This window comes from Neovison vison, chromosome 10 (assembly GCF_020171115.1).
Source record: "Neovison vison isolate M4711 chromosome 10, ASM_NN_V1, whole genome shotgun sequence".
NCBI lineage: Eukaryota > Metazoa > Chordata > Mammalia > Carnivora > Mustelidae > Neogale > Neogale vison.
In genome coordinates, this window is record NC_058100.1 from 1,200,621 (window position 1) to 1,222,700 (window position 22,080).

The 22,080-nt window shown below is 65.5% G+C and overlaps 2 protein-coding genes across 3 annotated transcripts; one reads left to right on the forward strand and one right to left on the reverse strand.

Moving 5' to 3' along the window:
- Positions 1-2: 2 nt before the first annotated feature.
- DCST2 (DC-STAMP domain containing 2) lies at positions 3-8,480 on the reverse strand. 2 transcript variants are annotated; one of them, XM_044266467.1, is made up of 14 exons: positions 8,229-8,480; positions 7,924-8,025; positions 7,501-7,698; positions 7,203-7,268; positions 6,582-6,795; positions 6,270-6,427; positions 5,647-5,811; positions 4,775-4,942; positions 4,543-4,643; positions 3,756-3,886; positions 3,318-3,445; positions 2,885-2,978; positions 2,663-2,803; positions 3-215 (listed from the first exon to the last, which is right to left on the reverse strand). In XM_044266467.1, the coding sequence occupies exons 1-14, from the start codon at positions 8,416-8,418 to the stop codon at positions 170-172; spliced, it is 1,902 nt and encodes a 633-aa protein (XP_044122402.1). In that variant the 5' UTR covers positions 8,419-8,480; the 3' UTR covers positions 3-169. The 2 variants fall into 2 exon arrangements, with proteins under 2 accessions (XP_044122402.1, XP_044122403.1); XM_044266468.1 differs by lacking the exons at positions 3-215; positions 2,663-2,803 and having other exon boundaries at positions 2,914-3,178.
- Positions 8,481-9,109: 629 nt separating this feature from the next.
- Positions 9,110-21,717, forward strand: DCST1 (DC-STAMP domain containing 1). The gene is made up of 16 exons (XM_044266470.1): positions 9,110-9,170; positions 9,492-9,617; positions 9,686-9,760; positions 13,304-13,432; positions 13,767-13,906; positions 14,571-14,790; positions 14,881-15,024; positions 15,453-15,574; positions 15,960-16,117; positions 18,029-18,128; positions 18,256-18,351; positions 18,472-18,598; positions 18,825-18,941; positions 19,281-19,423; positions 19,530-19,643; positions 21,466-21,717. The coding sequence occupies exons 1-16, from the start codon at positions 9,110-9,112 to the stop codon at positions 21,715-21,717; spliced, it is 2,124 nt and encodes a 707-aa protein (XP_044122405.1).
- Positions 21,718-22,080: the final 363 nt, after the last annotated feature.

The window sequence follows — 22,080 nt, forward strand, 5'->3', positions numbered from 1 at the left end:
CTTCATTTGGGGGTAGGTGGGAGGGATCAGGGGAGGGAGAGAAGAGAAGGAGGGGCCAGGCTTCTGGAGCTGGAGGGGACTGCTGTGGGGCCCAGGGTTTGGGAGGTCGTCCGAGTGTGGGCAGAGGCAGGGTGGGAACCCTGAAAGACTGAGCGTCCGGTAGGAGCCGCTAACTGTGTGTCCTCTGCCGAGGCCCCTTCTCCTCGTCCAGGTCACTAGTGAGGAGGGCAAGGGAGTGGCGCAGTCAGGGATGCCGTTTCCACAGGTGCACTCCTGCCCTGTCCAGACTTACCAGCCTCCGCTGCTCCCACGGTCCCCACAGGATCTCAGCCTGTGGCTCGAGAGCCCCAGTTTTAGGCTGGTGCTGAGGGACCAGTGGGCAATCCCTTGCCCAAGATCACATGGCCAATAAGGACAGAACCAGTAGTGACCTTGGTGGTACACCTACATGGTCAGGGATCAAGCTTCCCCCATCCCCATGACCCCGCTTTTAAGTTCAGTGAGCCCCCAGGAACCTCTGAAAATAAAGCTTCACTTCCTCCCCCGCCCCTCAGCTTACCATTCCCCCTGCCCGTTCACACCAGCCCGTGCCCATCCCTCCCCTGCCCTGTTCACACCAGCCCGTGCCCACTGCGATTTGTATGCAGGCCTCCCAAATGAAGGCTGCTCGTCTTTCTCAAACCTGCTGGTACATGGGATGTTGCAGAGGTCCTGCCAGTGGCACCTGCCACACACACACACACACCCCCCCGGGGTCACAGCTATGTCCCCAGACATCTGCTGCACCCACCCAGGGGGCCATGACCAGACCAACTGCTTATGTGGCCCCCACCCTCCTCACCTCTCTAGCCTTGACCCCATGGCCACAGAAGCCTCTGTTCCTGCTCCTACCGGAACGACCCCCCCAACCTTGGCCACCTCTGGATTTATCCCAGAACTTTCCCTGACCATGACCCATTCTGTGTTCTTCTTGCTCTCACCTCAGGGAGTCAGGGACCTTGGACTTCCCCAGGGAGTCAGCCCCTTTTCTGCCCCAAGGCCAGTCCTATCACACGCTTCCTGAAGACACCCCCGTTCTCTCCCCAGTGTCCTTCCCCTGATCCACCCAAAAAAGAGCCTTCAGCCCTCGGGTCCCGGTCCCGAAGAAAGCCACGTCACCCAGCACCCTGGAGTTCCGTCCGACTGCGCCAGGAGCGCACAGGGTCTGCGCCTTTGAGGCCCCTGAGCCCACTGCTCCCGGGGCGCTTCCAGGGCAGGTGTTTTGCCCCCTAGACCAGGTCCTTGCAACCGTCCACTCCCAGCCCCTTCCTGGCTCTCTCAGCAGGGCTCCCTGCCCTCTGAGCCTGCAGGGAGCCGAAAGGCCAGCGGCCTGGAGGGCACTCACTCCGCTCAGGGGATGCCGCTCTCCGGAGGCCGCCGGGCCACCTGGCCCAGACCCCGTCCCTCAGGGGCCCTCCTTCACCTCCGAAGGGCTTAGCTCTCCCTCTCCCTGGGTAGCCCCACATCCCCTCGGGCCGGCTCCCCAGCCTGCTCTGCCGCTGTGCCTGTGCGGGCGCGGACTCCCCGCTCCTCCCCGACTAGCTTCCTCGTTCAACTCCGGCAGTGACGTCCCCAGGAACAGGACCGAGCATCTCGGGCTCGGACACTGAGCCACGCACGGCTTCCTTCTGGGTCTTCTCTACCTACTGGCCTGTGGCCCGTTCCGGTCTGCTCTGGTTTGGGCTTGCTCGGGACCACGAGAAACGTCCGGCAGCCGCTCCAGTGGCCTCTCCAGCACCGCCGCGGCCTCGCCCGTCTCGGCGTGAGGACGCTGGGCCCCGCCTGCTCCGGTCTCTCCCCGACTTGGTTTGTGCCTGAGCCCCTCAGGGTTCGGCCCCTTCCCCTTCGCCCTTCCTGCCCTGCCCTCACCCCCATTCCCCGCTGTAATAACTCAAGCCTGGCGCCACAGGCCCAGACCCCAGGCTGGGCCGCCGGCTTCCCTCTGACAGCCCAGAGCCCCCCACCCGAGCCCTCCTCTTCCCCCAGAGCCTGTCCTTCCGCTGGGCTGGCACCACGCCGCCGTCCCAAGCGCCCCCCATCCTCAGCACCTCCGTCCTGAGGCCGCCTGGCTTCCCACTGCCTTCTCAGCTCGCTGTCTTAGAACAAAGCCAGGAACTAATGGGGCCATTTCCTGGGATCTTCAGACGGCCACCAGGGCACTCAGCCAGCTCTCTGCCCCTCCACTTCCCAGCTCATCCGGGCGCCCCTGACTCGAGTGACACACAGCCTCCCAAACATCTCCCATTCTCCAGGCTCCCCCCAGGCTCCTCGCACCCCCCTTGCTCTCCTCTGTCCCTTGGCCCAGCAGACACCCAGGTTACCCCCGAACCCACTCTTTTTCTACCTGCTCCCTGAAGCCCTCATTAATTCAACCCCATCCCAACCCGGCCGTTCTGTCCCCCACCTGACCCGGCCTGCTGCTCTCCTGGACGGGGACACCGGCCCGCTCTCACTCCCCACCACTCCATAGGCTCGTTCAGGGCAAGCTGGACGGGTTCCCCCCCAACTCTGCCACAAGCCCTTCACCTGTCTCCAGCCCTAGCACAGGGCCACGCAGCCCAGGAGTCCACTGCACACATGACAGCTCAGGCCTCCCAGGCCCCAGGTCCTGCTTTCTGCTCACCTGACCCCGGAGCTGGACTCCGAAGCAAGGGTCCTGCCCAGGGCCTCCTGCAGCTGCCGCCGCAGGGAACGCTCCTGCTCAGGGTTCTTCCTCCGAGCGGCGGCCAGCCAGAGCCGGGGGGCCTCCTCGTCACTGGAGTCCCTGCGAAAGCCTCCCATCAGGCATCAGCTCCCACCGCCCCCGCGGACAGGACTGCGGCCGCCGCATCCCCCGGAGACTCACAGCTCCAGGTCCAGGCCCCCCTGCTGGGAGAGGGGCGCTGCACACACGGAGCAGGTGTTGTCCAGGAGACGGAAGCAGGTGGGGCAGAAGAGACCTGCAAACACCGGGAGGGCAGGAAAGGGGGGCTGAGCTAGTCCACCAACCCCGCCACCAAGCTCCCCTCGCCTCCAGCCCTGCGGGGACTGTCCTCTCAGAGGGACAAGCCAGGGCCCGGCTGCAATGCCACTTGCAAGCCAGTGGTTACCACCAACAGAATTCAGGCAAACACGGGGAGAATGAGCTTCTCACGGTTCTCTGTAGACAAGAACATGTGGTCACGAAGGGAGGGGCCTACAGCGTGAGTTCCAGAAGTCCACAGAGGGAGGACCATAGCCAGTTGTCACACACGACTGTGGGGGGTCCCCACAGGGAGCGGTCCACCCCGGGGGCTCACCTCGGCAGCCCGGGGTGCTGCAGGACACAAAGTTCTCCGTGTCCTCGGGGTCGTGGGGCTGCCCACAGCCCAGGCAATAATCCTGGAGCGGCCAGAAGCGGCTGAGCACGCGGTCCAGACAGGAGCACCTGGGGAGGAGTCCCAGACGCTGATGCGCCAGCCCACTCCGCACCCAACACCGCCCACCAGCAGGGGCAGGCCTCCCTGCAGCCTGACCTCCACCCCTGCAGCAGCAACCTCTCTGTCCTGTCCGCCTCCTCCCCCGACTGCCCACCGCCCAGAGTTCCCATCCCTGTCTCCCTCTTCGCACATGGATCACAGTGAACGGGCACCCTCTTCAGCCAAACCTCAGGGACTTAAGAAGGGAGCCAGTGTGACCACTGGCTCTTTTTCTGTCCCCTCTTGCCCCACTTCTGCAAGGGAGGACAGTGGGCCCACCGCCTGGCCAGCTTCTGGAGGACACTTGCGTGGCCCTGGTCTGCTGCCCGCCGTCTCGCTGCTCGGTGCACAGTCGCCGGCAGATTGGTTCGGTGGCTCAGAAGTAGGTTGTAGAGGTAGGAGATCCTCTCCTGGTGGAGGGGAGATCGGGGCTGGGATCTGCCTTGATCCGGTCTCATCTACCTGGAATGCCTTCTGCCCCCCATCCCCACTCCCATCCTTTGCCTTCTGTCCGCGCTTATGAATCCGTCTAGGCTTGGCTCCAATGCCCCTTCCTTTGGGAAGCCCCTGGGCTCCCCTAGGTGGGGTGACCTAGTCTGTCCTCTGGGTGTTCATAGCACTTTCTTTATTTCTGCACAAAAACACTTCTTCCTTGTAATATCTGGTTAAAAGCACATCTGGCCTTGAGACCGCGCGCTCCGGGCGGGGTGGGCTTCATCCTGCCGCGGGGTGCAGAGGGCCCCGCCGCAGGCTCCGGGACTGGCTGGCGACTGAGCACCCAACTGCTGCGTTTCCACTTGCGCCTCAACACGCCAGCGCGGACCCCGGCGGCCATGCCCTTCCCCACACTCTGGGGACAACAAGCTCCTTCTCAGCCAGCGCCCCCCCAAGAGGGACCCCTGCTCTCAGCACCTCTGGGGCCCCGAGACCCGCTGTCCAGGTCATGTGCCTAGCGGGACTTCAGCCAGAGAAGAGAGGACCGGCGCCATCGAGGAGTCGAAGCTTCCCAAAACCAAGACAGACGGCCGCGGGGGGGATGGGGGCGGCCGCGGCCGTGGCCGCTCACCTGCTCCCGCGACGGATAGTAGGAGGCGCAGATGGCCCGCCGCAGCCTGCTGACGTAGTTGCCGAACAGCGTGACGAAGAAACTCAGGCCATACAGGATGCCTGGGGGGAGGCAGGGCCAAGAGCCGCCGTCTGCAGGTGCCGGCCGCCGGCCGCCCCCCACCCCCGGCCCTCACGCCCTCTGCCACGCCTGTTCCCTCCCCACCCCGTGCCCTCAAGGCCGAGGCTGGTACCGATGACGATGTAACCGGTGGCATCTGGCTCCGAGGGCCTCAGGAGGCAGTGCCGGGACAAGATGCTGATGTTGCTTTGCTGCAAGACGTTGAACGCCGACACCAGGTCCCGGTAAATCCGCCCGGTGTAGCCGGTGCCTTCCACGGTTATGGACACTAGCACGGGGCCTGGCACAGCGCACTCTGTGAGGGCCGGTGCCGGGGCGCGGGTGGTGGGACAGGGCAGCTCGTGGCCCCACCCCCCAGCCAGGGGCCTCTGCTGCCCCAGGGCCCCACCAAGCCCCTGCCCCCCCAGGAGCCTCTTTGAGAGGCTTCGATGCTCCATGAGTCCGTCCCCATCCCCACGACGGCCCAGAAGCATTCGCTTTCAAGCACTTGCTAATGTGCCCCGTGTCCAGCGTGTGGCGGGCGCCGGACTGAGTGTGCCGGTGACTGTGTTGGGCGCTTTCTAACCGCCACCGGCCTCTGCGCACGGGATGGGAGTCCTTACACACTGTGGTCCCCGCACGCTCATCAGCACGGCCTCCCGGGCCCTCCCACACAAAGCGTCCTGGGCCCCTTCAAGCGACCCGGGGGCTGCGCCCAGCATCCCAGCTCCGAAGAGGAGACTGAAGCTCTGGGGGGTTTGGGAACGGCCCGAGTCACCACCGCAGGGGGCAGGCTCCCTGACTCCAGGTCCTGTGCTCTCGACTACTCCGTATGGTGGACCCAGGACGCGGAGGCAGGGGTCCCGGGCAGAGTGGAGGGCTGGCGGCGGCAGGATCGGGGCTGATGAGTCACAGTGACCTAGGGACCTCCAGGCAATCCCCGGGACCCAGGAGGCTGGGGGGATGCCGACCAAGGGGACCGCAGCGCGAGGCCCGGGCACTCACTCCGGGCCACGATCTCCCCCTGCAACTGGTACCGGGCCAGGTCGAGCACCCAGAAGACGGCGTAGTCCAGGAAGACCAGGGCCAGCACGAGGAGGAGGTGCCGGGCAAGGCTGAGGATGGCCAGGGTGTAGAATATCTGCTCCCAGCTGGACAGGAAGACGGAACCTGCGGGGAGGGCAGTCAGGAGGCCGCTGCCTATTCTCCTGGCGGAGCGCACCCCATTCCAAGCCCATCTGGTGTGGAAGCTGGGACGGTCCTTGGATGAGGCTGGGAGGGGCTCTGAGGCTAGAGGAACCCACCCTCCTGGGCAACCCAACCCCAGCCCCCCAGGCCTCCTCTCCATGTTGGCAGGTTCATACTTCTGGCCTCACCCCCAAAGCCCCCCTTCCCTCAGCTGGCAGCCCATCCCCACCTACACTTCCCTCTGTTGGGATGTCCGGGGCCCCGGAAGCTTCCTCTGCCCTTCTTTCTGTGTCTGGGTGTCTGGGTGCCGGGAGGTCCCCCCTTTGGGACCGAGGGCTCCCCAGAGACAGGGCTGTGCACAGGGCCTAGGGTCAGGGCTGGGGTGGAGGGGAGGCCCTGGTGTCCCCCTGGGTCTCGGTCTCCAATCTTGGGGCCCTCACCAGGCTGGATGTAGCGTCTGGCCTCATGGGCGCTGAGGGGCAGCACCGTGGGCAGCCCCGCCTCGGCGCGGATGGCCTCCATGCGTAGGAACCGGCTGGTGATGTACACGTTGTCATAACTGACCCAGTTCAAGTAACAGTACCGGTAGAACAGAGCTCTGGCAGGGTAAATGGGAGGCCCCTCAGCTCCGCAGCCCACACCGACTCCCGCAGGGTCCCACGTCCCCTGGCCCCAGGCTCCAGCCTTCCTGGAGGCCGTGGGGGCGACCTGGCGCCGCGCAGCCCAAGCCCCCAGCTGGGGCCCTCCCTCACTGGAGGTAGAGGAGCGAAAGCAGCAGAGGCGTGGTGTAGCCCATCAGGGCCAGGGCCTCTCGGACACGGTGCAGCTTCAGGCTGATGGCTTCATGCAGGTCCAGGGCCACCTGCGACAGGCTCCGAGAGGCATTGAGGTCCACGGAGAAGTGGTGGGCGGCCGTCACGTTGAATTCAAACTCCTGACGCACCCGGTTAATTAGGTTCCTCACAGCTGGGGCCAGCAGGTGCAGGGGAGCCGGAAGCCAGGAGAATTAGTGGGGGCAGGGCCTGGCATAGCTCGCAGACCAGCCAGGAACCCCTGACCCCGAGGAGGAGAGGACGAAGCCTCCGCGGTCCATGCTGTCACCACCAGGGGCCTGACACCAGGGCCCCTCTCTGTGCCCGCCCATCTCAGTGCCCTGCCCTGGGCTGGGAGGACCGGGGAGGGGGGAAGGGGGAGTAGGAAGCCCTGGTCCTCTCCCTGCTCCAGCCCAGGCTGGGCCTCTGGCTTCCCCGCATCCCTTTCAGGCACCTTTCCTCCCTCCTGCATTCTCACTGGGGACCGGGAGCACCGCCGGCCTGGAGAGGGGAGAGTCCCCAGGAGTATCCCTGCAGCAGGGCTGGGAGGGGGCCACTCACGGGTGCCAAGGGTCTTGCGCAAGAAGGGCTGGAGGTACTTGGGGATAACGCAGAACACCTGCACCACTGGGGCCCAGAGACTGAGCGTCAGGGGAGGCGGGGGCACGCGGCCCTCCCGCCTCTGGGTCCTCCGGCTTCCCTCTCCTGATGCTGACCTCCGCACGGGCTCCAAACCGGCTTCTCCCAGCGCCCCCAGCGCCCCCCCCCCCCCGGCGGCCCCAGCGCGGGCCCGGCCCCGCAGACGCAGACGGACGCCCTGCTCACTGGCCCTGCCCTGCAGGCGCGCGCCGGCCCTCACCGCTGGCCAGTCCGCACAGCGCGAGCTTGAAGGGCATGAACACGTAGCACAGGTGATAGGCCCAGGGGACAACGCGCATGCAGCGGTCCTTGGCGTCGTCGAAGACCCGCGCACACTTGAGGTAGGGGTTGCCCAGCTCAGCGTTGCACACGTCGCCGATGTGCAGGAGCCAGTACCACACGTTACGCAGGACCCTGGCTGGGGACAGCGGCGGGGCTGGTCCCCAGGCCCGGAGCCCCGCGGCCCCTTGGCTGGGACTCGGGGACCCCAGGGCAGCACCCAGCGCGGGACCGCGGTCAGGGGCCTGGCTGCGCCGTATCTGGCGGGGGGGGCCCTGGGCCGTGACCTGGGTGCGGGTGAGGAGACGGGTGAGCTGTGAGCCCCGCCCTCTGGAAACGCCCCAGCCGTGCTGACTGTGCTGACCTACGTGCTTCACGCCGTCCATGATGGACCGGAAGAACTTGCGGACCCGGTCAGCCACCTCTTTGGCCTTCTGGGCAATGGCTTTAATCTTGTTCAGGGCACCTGGGGGGCAGGGGTGGAGGCACTGGGGGGCCGGTTCTGCCCGCTGCAAGGGGGGGCGGGGGTGGGGAACAGAGTGGAGAGGAGGCTGCCCCCCAGGGTGTGGGGAGATGCAGCGGGCCAGGGAGCCACGGGGAGGGGTCCAGCAGCTGCAGGGGGCAGAGCGGGGACGCAGAACGCACAGCCACGGGCCCAGGGGGCCTTACTGACAAGGGGCTGCTTGGCCTGCTCCAACACCTGGGCCGTCTGGTTCAAGGCCAGCTCGGCCCCGCAGGCCACGGCCTCGCTGGCTTGGGTGAAGTTACGCAGTGTGTTGGCACAGGGTCCCTGCAGCACCAGCCCGAAGGCCGCCACCAGCAGCAGCATCCGGCCCTGCCCTGGGGGAGACGGCTCCATGGGCCCAGGGCCCCGGCTTCACGCACAGTCTCGCACGGAAGCCTCTGGAAGATTTCCCTCAAACCGCGCCCACCTCCTGTAAGATCCCTCCTGCCCCCCTCATCCCCCACCCGGCACTCACTGGAGAAGGCCTGGGGCAGCAGCAGCAGGACTGTGACCCGGACCTGGCGCGAGAACCCCATGCCCAGGCTGAGGAAGGCAGCCAGAGTGAGGGTGCCCACCAGGCAGCCCCAGGGGCTGTGTCCTTCCACCAGCAGCTGCAGGAGCCCATAGGCCGTGGCCAGAGACATGCCCAGGCTAAACCCCCCCAAGCTGCGGACCATGGCCCGCGCCACGCTTGGCTCCTCCGTCCCCAAGGGGAGCATACGGTCCTTCATGAGTCTGGGCATGACTGCTGAGACCCAAGGCCGGCCTGTCTCCAGGAGATACCCGCCAGGTTCTGTGGCCCTTCCAGGGCCCTGGAATCCCTCGCCCCATTCTCAGGTTCCGGAAGCTTGTATTGTGTCTGTCTCTGAGAGCCTGACTGGCTCCCGGACTGGAGACGGGGACACAGGTCTCTAATCTCCTTCCCCAAGTCTCAGAGCAGAGCGCGGCTGCTGTCCGGACAGCAGAGGGGATAGAAGGGGACCTCTGCGCCCGAGGCCACCTTGAGGACGTTTGTGGGACAAGGGAGGGTCCCCCAAGCTGACTCATGGCCATCACACTTCATCAGAATGGAGCAAAGGGGGAAAGAAAGAAGCTCCCCCACACCAGTGAGTCCGTCCTTTCCCAGCACCGGCTAGGCCCTCAGGGCATCTCATCCCCTGTCCCCTTGGGTCCCCGTGCCTCCCCCACTGTGGGTCACCGGCTGTCGCCCAGTGTTCCCCTCCAGCCAAGCCCCTTCCTCTTCTCTCCCTCACATCTGTCCTGCCTCCCCAGGGTCCCCCATCCTACTTCGGGATGGCCCGCCCACTCCCACCACGCCTGCCCAGGTCTCCCCCAGCCTCCCCCCCGTAGGCCCCTGACCCCACTGAAGCGCATCCCACCCAGAAGAGCGGGCTGTTGCCCCAGTGTGTTTGCCCCCACCCCCGTAGCGGTGCAGAGACTCCTGAGCTGGGGGCTGCCTGTCCCCTGCAGCCGTTTCCTGCAGCGCCAGCCCCGCACGTTTCCTGTTGCCGCCTTCCTGCTGGGCGCAAGCACCGGCGGGCTCCTGGCCATGGGTGAGTGTGGGCAGAGCCCGGGGCGCAGGGACCTGCCTCCTGATCGTCAGCTTGACCCGCACCCTCAGGTCTGTTTCAGCTCCTGGTGAACCCCATGGACATCTACGAGGGTCAGAAGATGGTGGCGTTGTACGGCGTGGTGGGTGAGTGCTGGCTGAGGACGGGGCCCCTCGAGAGGCCTGTGGGGCAGGCCTGGGGAGTCCTGGCCCAGGAAAGGATCTGATCTTGTTTCTGGTGCACCGAGTATCCCAGCCCCAGCCTCCTCTTGGGCTTGGAGGGGAGATCCCGGGAGAAGGGGCCCCAGTCTATGGAAGAAACCTGACCGGTCCTTGTTCCCTAGGGGCCTCCCCAACCCGAAGGACTCCACGTTCTCCACAGGGTGCCCCATGGCTCCCAACCTCGCTGACCTTGTTTCTTGCTCCTCCCAATTAATTCTGTTCGTTCATTCATTCATTCACACCTTCATTTGTTCATTCAGCCCTCTCGGGGCCTCTGTAGCGGCTTCTAAAGGGCCCGAGGTCGAGGGGCCCCCAGTGGGGAGAGAGAGGTAGGAAGGACGAGAAGGGAGCAGGAGCCTTTCTGATGATGACGAGGAGGCACGATGAGCGGGTGCTGGGCCGCGGGGAAGGGGCTGGTAGTCAGGGAAGGCTTCTTGGAGGCGACACGGGGGTGGGAGCCTTGTGCGGGAGCGGCCGGGCTGGGAGAGGAGACCATCGGCAGGCAGATTAGCCGCAGAGAAAGCCGGTTGTCTCCCGCAACTACCACTCTCAAGGCCGAGCAGTCTTTGGACTTCGGATAATTCAGCCCCTCAGTCCACCCCCCAAGGACCCAATTTCCCTCCCTGTTCGGCCTGGTGGCCACTCGCCTTCAGGTCACGCAGGGGTGGCCTCAAGTCCAGGCATCTCCTCTTCAGCCATCGATGCTGGAAGACCAGAACGTTCCTTCTCTATGTCTCCTTTAAGAAGGAGGAAAATGTTCCCGTCCCCCCGGCCAGCGTCACCGTGCTGCCCGTTCCAAGCCGCCCGGCAGGGCCCTCGCCCGCTCACCCCGGAAACCGACCTGTGTGGGCAGCCCCAGGACCACACCGGGCCCCCGGGAGGACCTCTCCCTCCGACCCTTCACTTGCTGCCTATCTTCAATACGAGATCCTGTCTTGCTTCCGCGAGAGCGACCGTTTCTAGGGTTGGAAGGGTCCAACCCAGGCTATACCCAAACCCCACCTCGATGCCCTCTCCAGGGCCTTCCCTCCCAGCCCCCTGCCCCCAGGCCCCCAACTGCTGGGGTTTGGAGGTCCCCCAGTGAAGGGGGCACAGCCGCCCTGTCCTCCTTTCCCTGCTTCCTTCCCCTTCTGGTTCTTCGGCTGTCAGAAGGGATCAGAGGGACAGGGCCGGAAGCCTGAGGTCGTCCGTACCGGGAGAGCCCCACTGCCTCGGGTGGCTAGCCGTCCTCCCCGGGGCCTCGGGCTCCTTCCGTGGTGTCCCCAGGAGCTCTGTGAGGCCCTCGGAGGTCCGGCCTCCTGCTGAGAGTGGTTCTGTGCGGCTGACGCCACCCGCAAACGGGCTGCCCTCGGAGGGGAGCAGCTCCCTGATGGCAGGAGGCCTGCTGCCCCCCAAAAGGCCCACTGGTCCCCGAGAAAGTCCTCCATCCTTGCCCTGCCAAAGTAGGAGAGCAGGCACCTTGCCGCTGCCCCCTCCCCTGCCGGGCTGAGCAACAAGCAAAGCTCCCGGGCACGTCCCCCACCCGCCCCAGAGGCCCTGCCAGTGCCGAACTGGCCTCGCCTTCCATGCCAGGCTCACATGGCCACGCAGGGCCACCTTCCCTTCCGCCTCGTCTCTCTGGGGTCCCGTGAGGCTCTCACTCGGCCTGGAAGTGAAGCCCCATCCTCTCCTCAGACCCCCCCCCGCTATGTCTGCTTACTCCAACTTCTTCTCTTCTAGAAAATACTGATTTCTTTTTTTTTTTTTAATTTATTTATTTGAGAGAGAGAGAGAGAATGAGAAGGGGGAGGGTCAGAGGGAGAAGCGACTCCTCACTGAGCAGGGAGCCCGATGCGGGACTCGATCCTGGACCTCTAGGACCATGACCTGAGCCAAAGGAGGTTGCTTAACCAACTGAGCCCCCAAGGCGTCCTAGAAAATTCTAATTTCTGGCCTTGTCTTTGTATATACTGGGTGGTAGAGGGCCAGAGACGCGTTCCGCCCTGCTGGGGAGCCCAGAGAGGGCTCCTGCAGACCCCCGGAGCTCTCTGGAGAACCAGGGCGACTGACTACTTGCCAACTCCCTTAGCTTGAATCCTTGGCCAGAAGGCCAAGACCATGAAACAAACCCCTTTTGATGTCCTGTTATCCCATGATTGGGTGAGAAAATCCCGATTTCCCCCAGGGGCTGGGGCAGGGACAGGTGGCTGGCCTTGAAGGAAACTCGAGTTGTGTAAGCCAGGAAGAGGGCAGACCCTCGGCGGGCGCAGCAGACAGGGCTCCCAGCAAACCTGTGTGACCAGGTAAGGCCAGCCAGGTGAGGAGCCACACTACGGGCAGAGGCAGGATGAGCTTGGCCTGTTCTAGGGATGGCCCGAGGCCTGGGGGGGCGGTGGACGGGCAGGCCCTGGGCTGAGCAGCCCTAAGCTGGCAGGGGCTCCATCAAGGGGGTCCGTGGACCCCGCTAAGGGAGCTCGAACTGGACCCCACCTCTGGTGGAAAGTCCATAGCTGGTTTGAAGCAGAGAAAGGACAAAGTCAGAGGCTCTGTGTACAAGACCACTCTGGCCACCTTGTGAAAACCCAAATACAGAAGGGAGGCAAGGGACTGGTTAGGCCCCGCGAAAGGTGATGGGGACCCCACAAGGGCTGGGAAGACGGAGGGAAGAGGCGGGGACTTGGCTCCGACGATGGCCAGCGCTCCGTCCCACAGGAAGCCGCTGGGTCCCCTGCCCAGCTCGGCCGTCCCTCTGGCCTGGAGCGCTGTCCTGCTTCCCAACGACACGTCACTCGCCTTCCAGCCCCAGCCGACCCGTCAGCCGCTGCGTCCGGCCTTCGCAGGCCCACGCTCCCCACAGAAACGCCGGCTCCCGCCGCGCCCCCACAGCCCTGGAGAAGGGCCTCCCTTGCGCACTCGGGCCGTAGTCCTCTGTTAACTCGCTCGCTCTCCCCCTGAATTCGGAGCTCCACGGAGCTCTCCGTGTCCTTGCGGGGACCCCAGGGAGACACCTGTGAAGCTGTTAACACCACCAGGAGGTCCATGATTAAGGCCAAAATTAGAGACGGAGATAGTGACTGGGAGGGGTCCGAGCCCGGGAACAGGGAGGCGGCTGTGAGCACGAGGGACGGTTTCCAGAACTTTGTCTGGCACTCCCTGCCCCCTCGCCACCTGCGTAGTGTGTGAATCCAGCCTACCAAAGAGGGAAGAGTCCCCTTCCCACGCGCACACACACACTCCACCCTCCGTCACTGGCCATGGCTCTTGGACCTCTGGTGTCCCTCCACGCCCCTCCCGAGCCACCGTGCAACGGAGCTTGGGAAAGGGCTGTTCACATGAATGAGCGGCCTCCAAGGGCGATCAGAGCCGGTGCCCAGCGTCGAGAAGGCGGTGCGGTTCTGGGAAGAACCTGGGGGGCGGGCGCCTTGCTCAGCCTGGTGGGTCAGGCCGTACCCTCACTCCCCCTTGCCACCTGCTGGTCTCTCCCGACAGGCTTGGGAGCCGTGGGCTGGGGGACCTCCCCTCACATCCGCTGTGCCAGCCTCCTGTTAGTGCCCAAGATGCTGGGCAAAGAAGGCCGGCTCTTCGTGCTGGGGTACGCCTTGGCGGCCATCTATGAGGGTGAGTGTGTGTCCCTGGGAACCCCTGGGAATAGTGTGTGACTGAAGCAAGGGTCCTGGGCGGGCCACCCGGCGAGACCCAGGTGGGTGACGGGGAATGCGTGGGGGCCCGCTGGCAGCTTGTGCCTCTGAGAGAGTTCCTCCACGTCGCTGGGCCTCCTCGGCTTACACAGGGAAAATCAACCCAGTGATGAGCCGGCTGCCCTCTCCCAGGCTTCGGGCCCCTCATACAGTTCTAGAAGGCGGTCACCCACTGCACACAGACTGGGGGTGCAGGGGGTCTCTGGAGAGCGACTAGCTCCAGAGGGAAACCCACGAGGGCATCTTCTCGCCAGGACCCGTGGCCAACCTGCGCCACAACCTCAACGAGGTGGTCGCGTCGCTGGGCTGCACAGTGGAGCTGCAGGTCAACAACACCCGGGCGGCCTGGCGCGTCTCCACGGCCCCGCTGCGCGCAGTGTTCAAGGACCTGCTGGTCAGGACCCCACGTGCGGGCAGGGCCGGGCCCCTCTGCCCCGGGGGGCCGGCATGGCTGCCCTCAAACATTGCAGGACGTGCCCTGGGCACGAGACAGTGGGGAAAGCCCCTGCCCCCAGTCATGAGACCTGCACCCCCCATTTCCAAACACCTGGGCAGGCGGCGCTCTGGGCAGCTGAACTAGAATGTCAGGAAATCGGGGGCCGTGGCCTTGAGCACTCAGGAAGCCTAGAGGCCCCGGGGATTGCGGAATGGGGCTGTGGAGGCCTGGAGGCTGCGGGCGTGGGAGAATTGGCGCGTCGAGGAGCTGGGGAGTCAGGTGACATCGGGGACACTGGGACTGGGGACCCTGAGATGGCATAGTGGTCTGGGAGGCTCATGCGAAGCCCCAGGGCTTGGGGAAGCTTCCGTAGCTAGCAGGGATCTGAGACGGAGGCCGGTGGAGGAGCTGGGTGGGGGGCAGAGCAGAGGCCACTGGTCGCAGGGAAAGGCGGTAGGGGGCTGTCCCCAAGACTGAACAGTGGAGAATGAGGTGAGAGGCTGTCTAGGGCCTGGGCTCTGCCTGGGCCTGAGGGAAGAGCCCAGAGTTTGGCCAAAGGGGCAGGAAAGGCTCCTTCCTCTGCAGCCGCACCGACCTCCCTGTCCTCACCCCCCAACCCCAGAGCAGCAAAGATTCACTGCGAGCCGGGACTCAGAACATCTCCAAGTCCTTCGAGGAGCTGGATGCCCAGGTGAAGAGTGACGCGGGGTTCGTGCCCAAGGACGCGTCGGGCTCCGACCCCACAGCCCGCAGGGGGGCGAGCCAGGGAGCCCTTCCTCCCCGGCGGCGCGCACTGTCCACCCAGAAGATGTATGAGCTCAAGACCAAGCTGCGCTGTTCCTGTGAGGGGCGTGGGGGGGCGAGGGGGCGTGCCGGGGGCGGGGCTCCAGGCAGGCCACCAGGGGACCTCACCTGCCCCTGCCTTTCCGAAGACGTGGTGGACAAGGCCATCGCCAGCTGCCGCTGCTGGTTTGACCAGAAGCACAAGCAGTGCCTGCAGCGCATCTGGGTCCCGCTGCTCCGGGACCTGCTCTGCCTGCCGATGAAGTTCAAGTTCTTCTGCAGCATCGCCAAGGGTCAGCGGGGCGGTGGGAGGGTGGGGGCGCACGGGCGCGCCGGGCGCGGGAGCCCAGTCCTCGGGGACACTGAGGGGTGCGGGCGAGCCTGGGGGCAGCCTCGCGGCCGTGCGGGGGACGTTCCTAGCGACCTCTGCTTCTGCCTCTCTGCCTGGAAGACTGGGCCTAGCGATAGCCTATGAGGGGGCTCCGAGGTGTGAGGGAGGAGCCGAACTGCTCTTCCCTGTGCCTGTTGCCATCGGTGTTCACAGTCGGCGTGGTTACACACCCACGAGCCGGAGAAGTCAGGCCTTGTGCCCAGGACGCGGGACTCACGGAGTGTGGAGAGGGGTGGACAGGCAGCCAGGGCAGATGGGGTCCTCAGGCCCTGGGGGGCGAGAGGTGGGCACAGGCCCCTGACCTGCCCCCCCGCCCGCCATCCCCGGTAGCGATGGAGGTTTGGTGTCGTCACCGAATCCCCGTGGAAGGGAACTTCGGGCAGACCTACGACTCTCTCAATCAGTCTGTTCACGACCTGGACGGGGACTTCTCAGCCACCATCGAGCTCAAGGTAGGAAGCATGGGGGTGCCCGGGCTGGGAGGGAGCGAGGGAGAAGGGGGGAGGGCACAGGCCTGCGGAGAGCAGGTGACAGGGAGGACGGAGGGGCACGAGGATGGAATGTGCTGGTGCTGGGGGACGGGGGGGGTGCTGTGCTGAACCTGGGTGGGCAGGGACCTGCCTCTGAGACCCGATGGCCAGCCTGGCCAGAGAGGGTGTCAGCCCGGATGGGCGCAGGGGAGCAGGACCATGGGGAGGAGGGGGCCGCACCCAGCCCCCTGCGTCTCCTCCACACGGGGGGTCCCGAAAGTCCTGGGAAGAGCTGGGGGTCACGAGCGGGGTGCCAGGGCAAAGACGCCAAGGAGGGCTGTGTCTGCCCCGTGCCCCCTCCCCCCAGGAGGAGAAGCGGGCCGCAGTGGTGGGCGCCAACACCAGCTGGGAGCATGTGAGCACGGAGCTGCGGGGCTACGTCCACCAGCAGGAGGCCCGGCTGCAGTGGGCGCTGGGGCTGCTGCACGTGCTCTTCTCCTGCACCTTCCTGCTGGTGCTGCACGCGTGAGCCCACCCGGCCCGAAACCCCTTCCCCCCGGGGCCGCTGGCCCGCACTCCGGGGGACGCTGGCCCGCACTCCGCCACCTGGAAAGGGAGTCAGTCTTCACCGATCCGCCTCCCTCCGCCTCCGTCCCAGCGCTGACTGCCCTCTGACGGCTCTGCCCGCCGTGTTCCCCTTGGTTCTGACCCTGCCCGTCTCTACCGCCCAACCCTGCCCATCTCTACCGTCCAACCCTGCCCGTCTCTACCATCCAACCCTGCCCGTCTCTACCATCCAACCCTGCCCGTCTCTACCGTCCAACCCTGCTTTCATTTTCGGCCGCCTGCCTCACTGGCAGCTACTTTCCCTCCATTTGGACCAAAGTCCTCAACCCCACCCAGCGGGGCGTCCAGCTGGGCTGTCCCGGGCCTCACTCTGTTTCCCTGCTGACCTCTGGACCCTCTGTTTCCTGCCCCCACCCCCAGATGCCTGAGACAGGCAGGGGCTGGGCAAGGGCGGCCACAGGGGCTCCGGCCCCATCTGCCCCTTCCATGGGGCAGGTGAGAGCGCAGTTTGGTGTGTGCCGAGGGCCCCATGGGAAGACAGAGTGAAGGAGCCTTCCTCCCACCCTCAAGATGCTGGTGGTGTAGTGGAGGCCAGAGGGGTGCCCACGGGGCACCCTGTGGTGGGTCGGAGGGCCATGCGAGGGCGGGGCTCCCGGAACAGGGGCGGGAGCTGAGGACAGGCCCCTGCAAGAGCCATAGGGGGGTTTCAAAAGGCTGTCAGTGGGGAGCCAAAGTCAAGGCGAGGAAGACTGTTCTCTTGGGCAGGGACCAAGGCTTCTGTGGGATGTGGAGGGCAGAGGCTGGGCTGAAGGACTGGGCAGGTGCAGGCAGGGCCCCGAGAGCTGGCCAAGCCCTGCAGGCTGGAGGCCCAGAGGCTCAGGTGGATCAGGGGTTAGAGCGGCCGCGCGGGGCACCTCAGGAAGCCGGCCTGAGACGGAGGCAGGAAGGGGAAAGGTGCAGCAGGTCTCCGGGGCCAGCTCCGGGAGGGAAGGAAGGAGGCACTGAATCCACTTCCCGGCTTTCGACCTGGCGAGGTCACTGGCCTTGGGGGGGGACGGGGCAGGGGGGGGTGCCTAGCTGGCCAGACAGGGCACGGCCCGTCTCCCCACACGGGGGCGCTCACAGGCTGGCCTGCCGGGGACTGGTCCCTCCGCCTGAGCCCTCCCAGAGGGTTTTTACAGGGTCTCAGAACCCCTGAAACTTAGGTTGCACAGTTGACGGGGCTGATTTAGAGTAACGCGGCTTTAAACACATCTCCGATGATTAGCATGTTTCCTTAGCAAACCAAAGCACTACGTGGACTTGGACTTGGGTGTGCACAGAGGGGCACTTTCCTGTTTTGTAACAGAAAACACCCTCAAGGGCGTGTTGGGGAGAGGGGAACTGCAGGTGGGGGCATGCGTTTTGCTTGAAGTGACCCCCAGGAGATGTTCTGCCGGCTCAGGCGAGAGGCGGATGTGGGAGTCAGGCGTGATGGCTGGTGGCTCTGCAGCCTTGAGGGCCTTCCCACCTCTCTGTGTCTTTGCTCCTGCTGTTTCCTCTGCTTGAGATCCATGCCTGAGACCCCTCCCTTCCCAGCCAGGCATGCGACACCCACCCCCCGCCTTTTCACCCGTGTCTCCTCGCCTGTGTGGGCGCCCGCCCCGCCCCAGACAGCCCAGTGTCTCCACCTGGGACATACACAGCGTTCCGTGCAGGCTGGGGGGTCTGGGGAACGCCCCAGCGTTCAGTGCAGGCTGGGGGGTCTGGGGAACGCCCCAGCGTTCCGTGCAGGCTGGGGGGTCTGGGGAACACCCCAGCATCCAGGAAGCCCGCAGTGGGGGGTGGGCGAGGACAGCCTGGAGGACACAGAGACGTCCTCGTACACAGGTCCTTCTCCTACATGGACAGTTACAACTGCGACATTCGTTTTGACAACATCTACATTAGCACCTACTTCTGCCAGATCGATGAGCGCAGGAAGCAGCTGGTGAGGGGGGCCCAGCCCCGGGCCAAGGGTGCCCTGCTGCGTGTCCTCTGTGGCTCCATGCTCCAGGAGGGCAGAGGGCCGAGGGGAGGGGACCCCGGTGTCCCCCACCAGCTGGACATTTTACCAGGGCAAACGGACGCTGCTGCCACTCCGCAAAGCTGAGGAAAAAACTGTCATCTTCCCCTGGAGCCTCTCCGTGCAGGCTTCAGAAATGAGAAACCTGGTGAGGAGGCCATGGGGGCAGGCCCGGGGGCTCCCGCCGCAGCCCAGGGCACAGGTCCCGGAGAGGGCCCGGGCAGGGCGGGCGGCGCTGCCCAGCTCAGGCCCGCGGCTCCTCGGGCAGGGGAGGGAGCTCGTGGAGACGGTGCCCGTTCTGCTGCTGCTGCTGCTGCTGTGCGGCCTGGACTGGGCTCTCTACTCCATCTTCGACACCATCCGCCACCACTCCTTCCTGCAGTACTCCTTCCGCAGTGAGCCCTCGCCCTCGCCCCTGCCCCCCAGGCCGCCACCTCTCCCAGCCCCGCGTGGGTCCGATCTCGGGCCTGCGGCCTCAGTTTCCAAGCCTCCTTTATATCTGCAACAGGGAGGGGTTAGCGCTCAGCGGACGGAGGGAACCCCCCCGACACCCCGTCCTCGTCCTGCCCCAGCCTCCTAAACTGCAACCCTTTCCTGACCGCCTCCCCCCCACGGCCTTAGGCAGCCACAAACTGGAGGTGAAAGTCGGAGGGCACTCCATGCTGGCCCGGCTGCTTCGGAAGACCATCGGAGCCCTCAACACGTCCTCGGAGATGGTGATGGACTCAAACAACATGCGTGAGCGACGTGCAGAGTCTGGGTTAGAGCAGCTGCGGGGGGGGGGGCACCGGGCTCTTTCCGAGGCGTCCCAAGAGGGGCCCTCAGAGCAGGAAACGTCAGGTGGACCCCGAGTTGCTAGAAGGTGACAGCTTGGGGTCCGACGGCTGGAGGACCTGGGGCCTTGGTGACAGAGGGTGCCAGCGCCCCGGAACCACGCTGTCCGACAGGGTTTTCTCCCGCATCTGTGCCCTGTCAGGCGACTAGCCTCAGGAGCCTGGTAGCTATGGGCTGGAGAGGCAGCTCTGCAGGGAAGAGGACGCAGGCCCGCGGAGCCCTGACAGGCCCGCCCTGCCCCAGCCTGCCTGCCCCAGCCCCTGAGCCTGGACGCCTGGGCTTATGTGAGAGCGGCGGTCCCCATTGGCCTGCTGCTGTGTCTCTGCCTGCTCCAAGCCTTCGCCTACCGGCTCCGGAGGGTCATCGCCGCCTTCTACTTCCCCAAGGTACCCTCTCCCCGACACCCTCAGGCCTGCATCCAGCCCCCCCCCGCCCCCACTCCAGTCTGCAGGGGGCACTGTCCTGTCCCTGACCCCCTGTTCCCGGCCCCAGCGGGAGAAGAAGCGGGTCCTGTTCCTCTACAACGAGCTCCTGAGGAAGAGAGCAGCGTTTACGCAGCTGAGGAGGGCTGCCATCCTGAGGCAGGCGCGAGAGCAGAAGGCTCCGGTAAGTGCGGGCCTCCTTCCCGTGGCTCCTGGGGCGGTGACGACCCCGCGGCAGGGGCCTTTCCCCTCAGTCCACCCAGCCGCAGGGCCCTAGGCCGACGGAGCCCAGTGAGTTCTGACGGGAGAGGTGCCAAGGGCCCTGGTCATCCTGCTCCCGGGGGTCAGGGCTGAGTCCACCTCTGTCCCCCAGGATTCAGCCCAGCCTGAGACACTCAGTGGGCCGTGAGGAAGCAGGCAGAAAAGGGGAATCCGATTTGAGGTCTGGCTAAAAGGAAGCAAGGGGGCTTCATCAGAAGCAAGGGACTGAAGGCAAGCCACAGGTTCTACTGAGTGTCTCTGGGGGAGGTGGGGAAACTGGTGGGCTGGGGGTGCGTTCCAGAAGGCGTCAAGAAGGGCCTTGTGGGATAAGGAGAAAGCGCAGAGCCAGAAGAACTGGGTTCCAGTTACACTTCCTCATTATGCTGGGTGACCTTGGCCATGGTCCCCACCAGACCTCAGTGTTCCCCTCTGAAGGTCAGGGAGCTTGGAGAGATGTGTGAGACCTGTGCAGTGACCAGCAACAGTGTGGCAGGGGCCGCAGGCCGCCGGGGCAAGAGGGCCTGGGCTTCAATCCTGGCTCCCTTCTTTACCGCCCTGACAACTGGGATCTGGAGTACTTGCTAAGTGCTGGGCCTTGGTTTTTCCCTTCCGTAACCCGGAGTGAGCTGCTACTCCATCTGGTTGTTGTAAGGACTGAGGGAGTTCGGTCCCGTGGAGCCGTGGAGCCGGCTTCTAGCAAGTTCCATGCACAGGCTAGTTGTCAGAGTGTGACCTTGGGCAAGAAACAGCCTCTGCAAGCACCGTTTTCTCATTTGAAAAAGAAAGGATGATAACAATGCCCATCGAATGGGGTTATTGTTTGAGTGAGCTAATTTATTTACCCTTTCTTAGTATGGGACCCAACATTAAAAAATTAAAAAAAAGAAAGAAAGAAAGACGAAATAAAAAAGAAAAAGAGAGAAAAGAATGACAGCCGTTCTTAGCCCGGCAGAGGCCATAAAAAGTGAGAGAGACCGGCTTTGCCTGACTTTCCCTCCAGGGCCTAAATCCCCCAGCCCACAACACATAGAGGCTAAAAGCCTATGAACAAGTAGCTGTGATGCCCTGAGAGGTCGTGAAGTCAGCCGGCTTTCGGCGGGTGGGAATAAGAAGGGCACCCGTCCCAAGCTAAGGGAATAGAATGTGCAAAGACTCAGAGCCCAGAGCAAATGTCAAAGGCCAGGGTTAGTCTGAGAGGCTGGCGCAGGAGCTGCCAGGCTCCAGCTGGGGCAAGTCCGAGCAGAGGCTGGAGGGGACCAAAGCATGGACGGCCCTGCAGGCCAAGGCCAGGCCTTCTGCCTTTGCAGGGGACCTCCTCTGCGGTTTCCAGAGCGAAGGTCGCCCTGATAAAGTGGCCTGCAGAGGGGAATTCCTGGTGACTGCGGGGCGAGAGGGTGGGAGCACGGTGAACCAGACCTGCGATCTGGAATGCGGGGACCAGAGCCAGCCAGGTTGGCTGCTCGCTCTCTGCGCGCCTGGGGAACTCACTGGCCGCTGTCCCGCCCGTCAAGGGGAGAACGCGGCAGGGATGGTGGCGGGCGCCCTGCTCCCTTCCCGGCCCACTGGGACGGCCAGATAAGGCGACTGATGGGAAAGGACAGGTGGCGGCTGGCGGGGAGTGGGAGCTGCGCCCCGAGTCTCCAACCCCCAGCGGGGGAGGGCCGCGCTCGGCACCACCGCCCCGGCAGGCGGGCACTGGCCGGCGTGCGGCGCCCTCGCAGCCCTCTCTCCGCGCCTCCCGGCAGCGCCCCCGCCTGACCGACGTCCTGCACCGCCGCTGCCCGCTCGCGCGCCGCTGGCTGCGCCGCCGCTGCGTCGTGTGCCAGGCGCCCGAGACGCCCGCCGCCTACGTGTGCCCGACGCCGGACTGCGCGGCCGTGTACTGCCGGCCGTGCTGGGACGACGTGCGGCGCCGGTGCCCGGCCTGCACCCCGCGCGAGGAGCTCTCGTCCTCCGCCTACAGCGACAGCAACGACGACGCCACCTACGCCGAGTGAAGGCGCGTCCTGCCCGCCCGCCCCTGCGCGATGAATAAAGGCCCGCACGCCCCCGACGCCCGCGCTTCCCAGGGCTCTGACCCGCAGTCCGCAGACCCCGGCCGCCGACGTGACGCGGGAGGGCGGCGGGGCCGCGAGGACGGGTCTGGCCCCGGGAGACGCGCGGCGCAAGCGGGTCGGACCCGGCCTCGGCTCCCTCTGTGCGCCGCAGCGGGGAGCGGCGGGGGCGAGAGACGCGGGCTGTCCGCGGGCGGGGCCGGGCCCTCCGGGGGCGGGGCCTGGCCCGCAGCCGCGGGGCGGGGGCGGGACGGGGCGGGACGGGGCGGGGCCTGGTGGCTGCGCGGCGCGGCGGGGTGCGCCAGG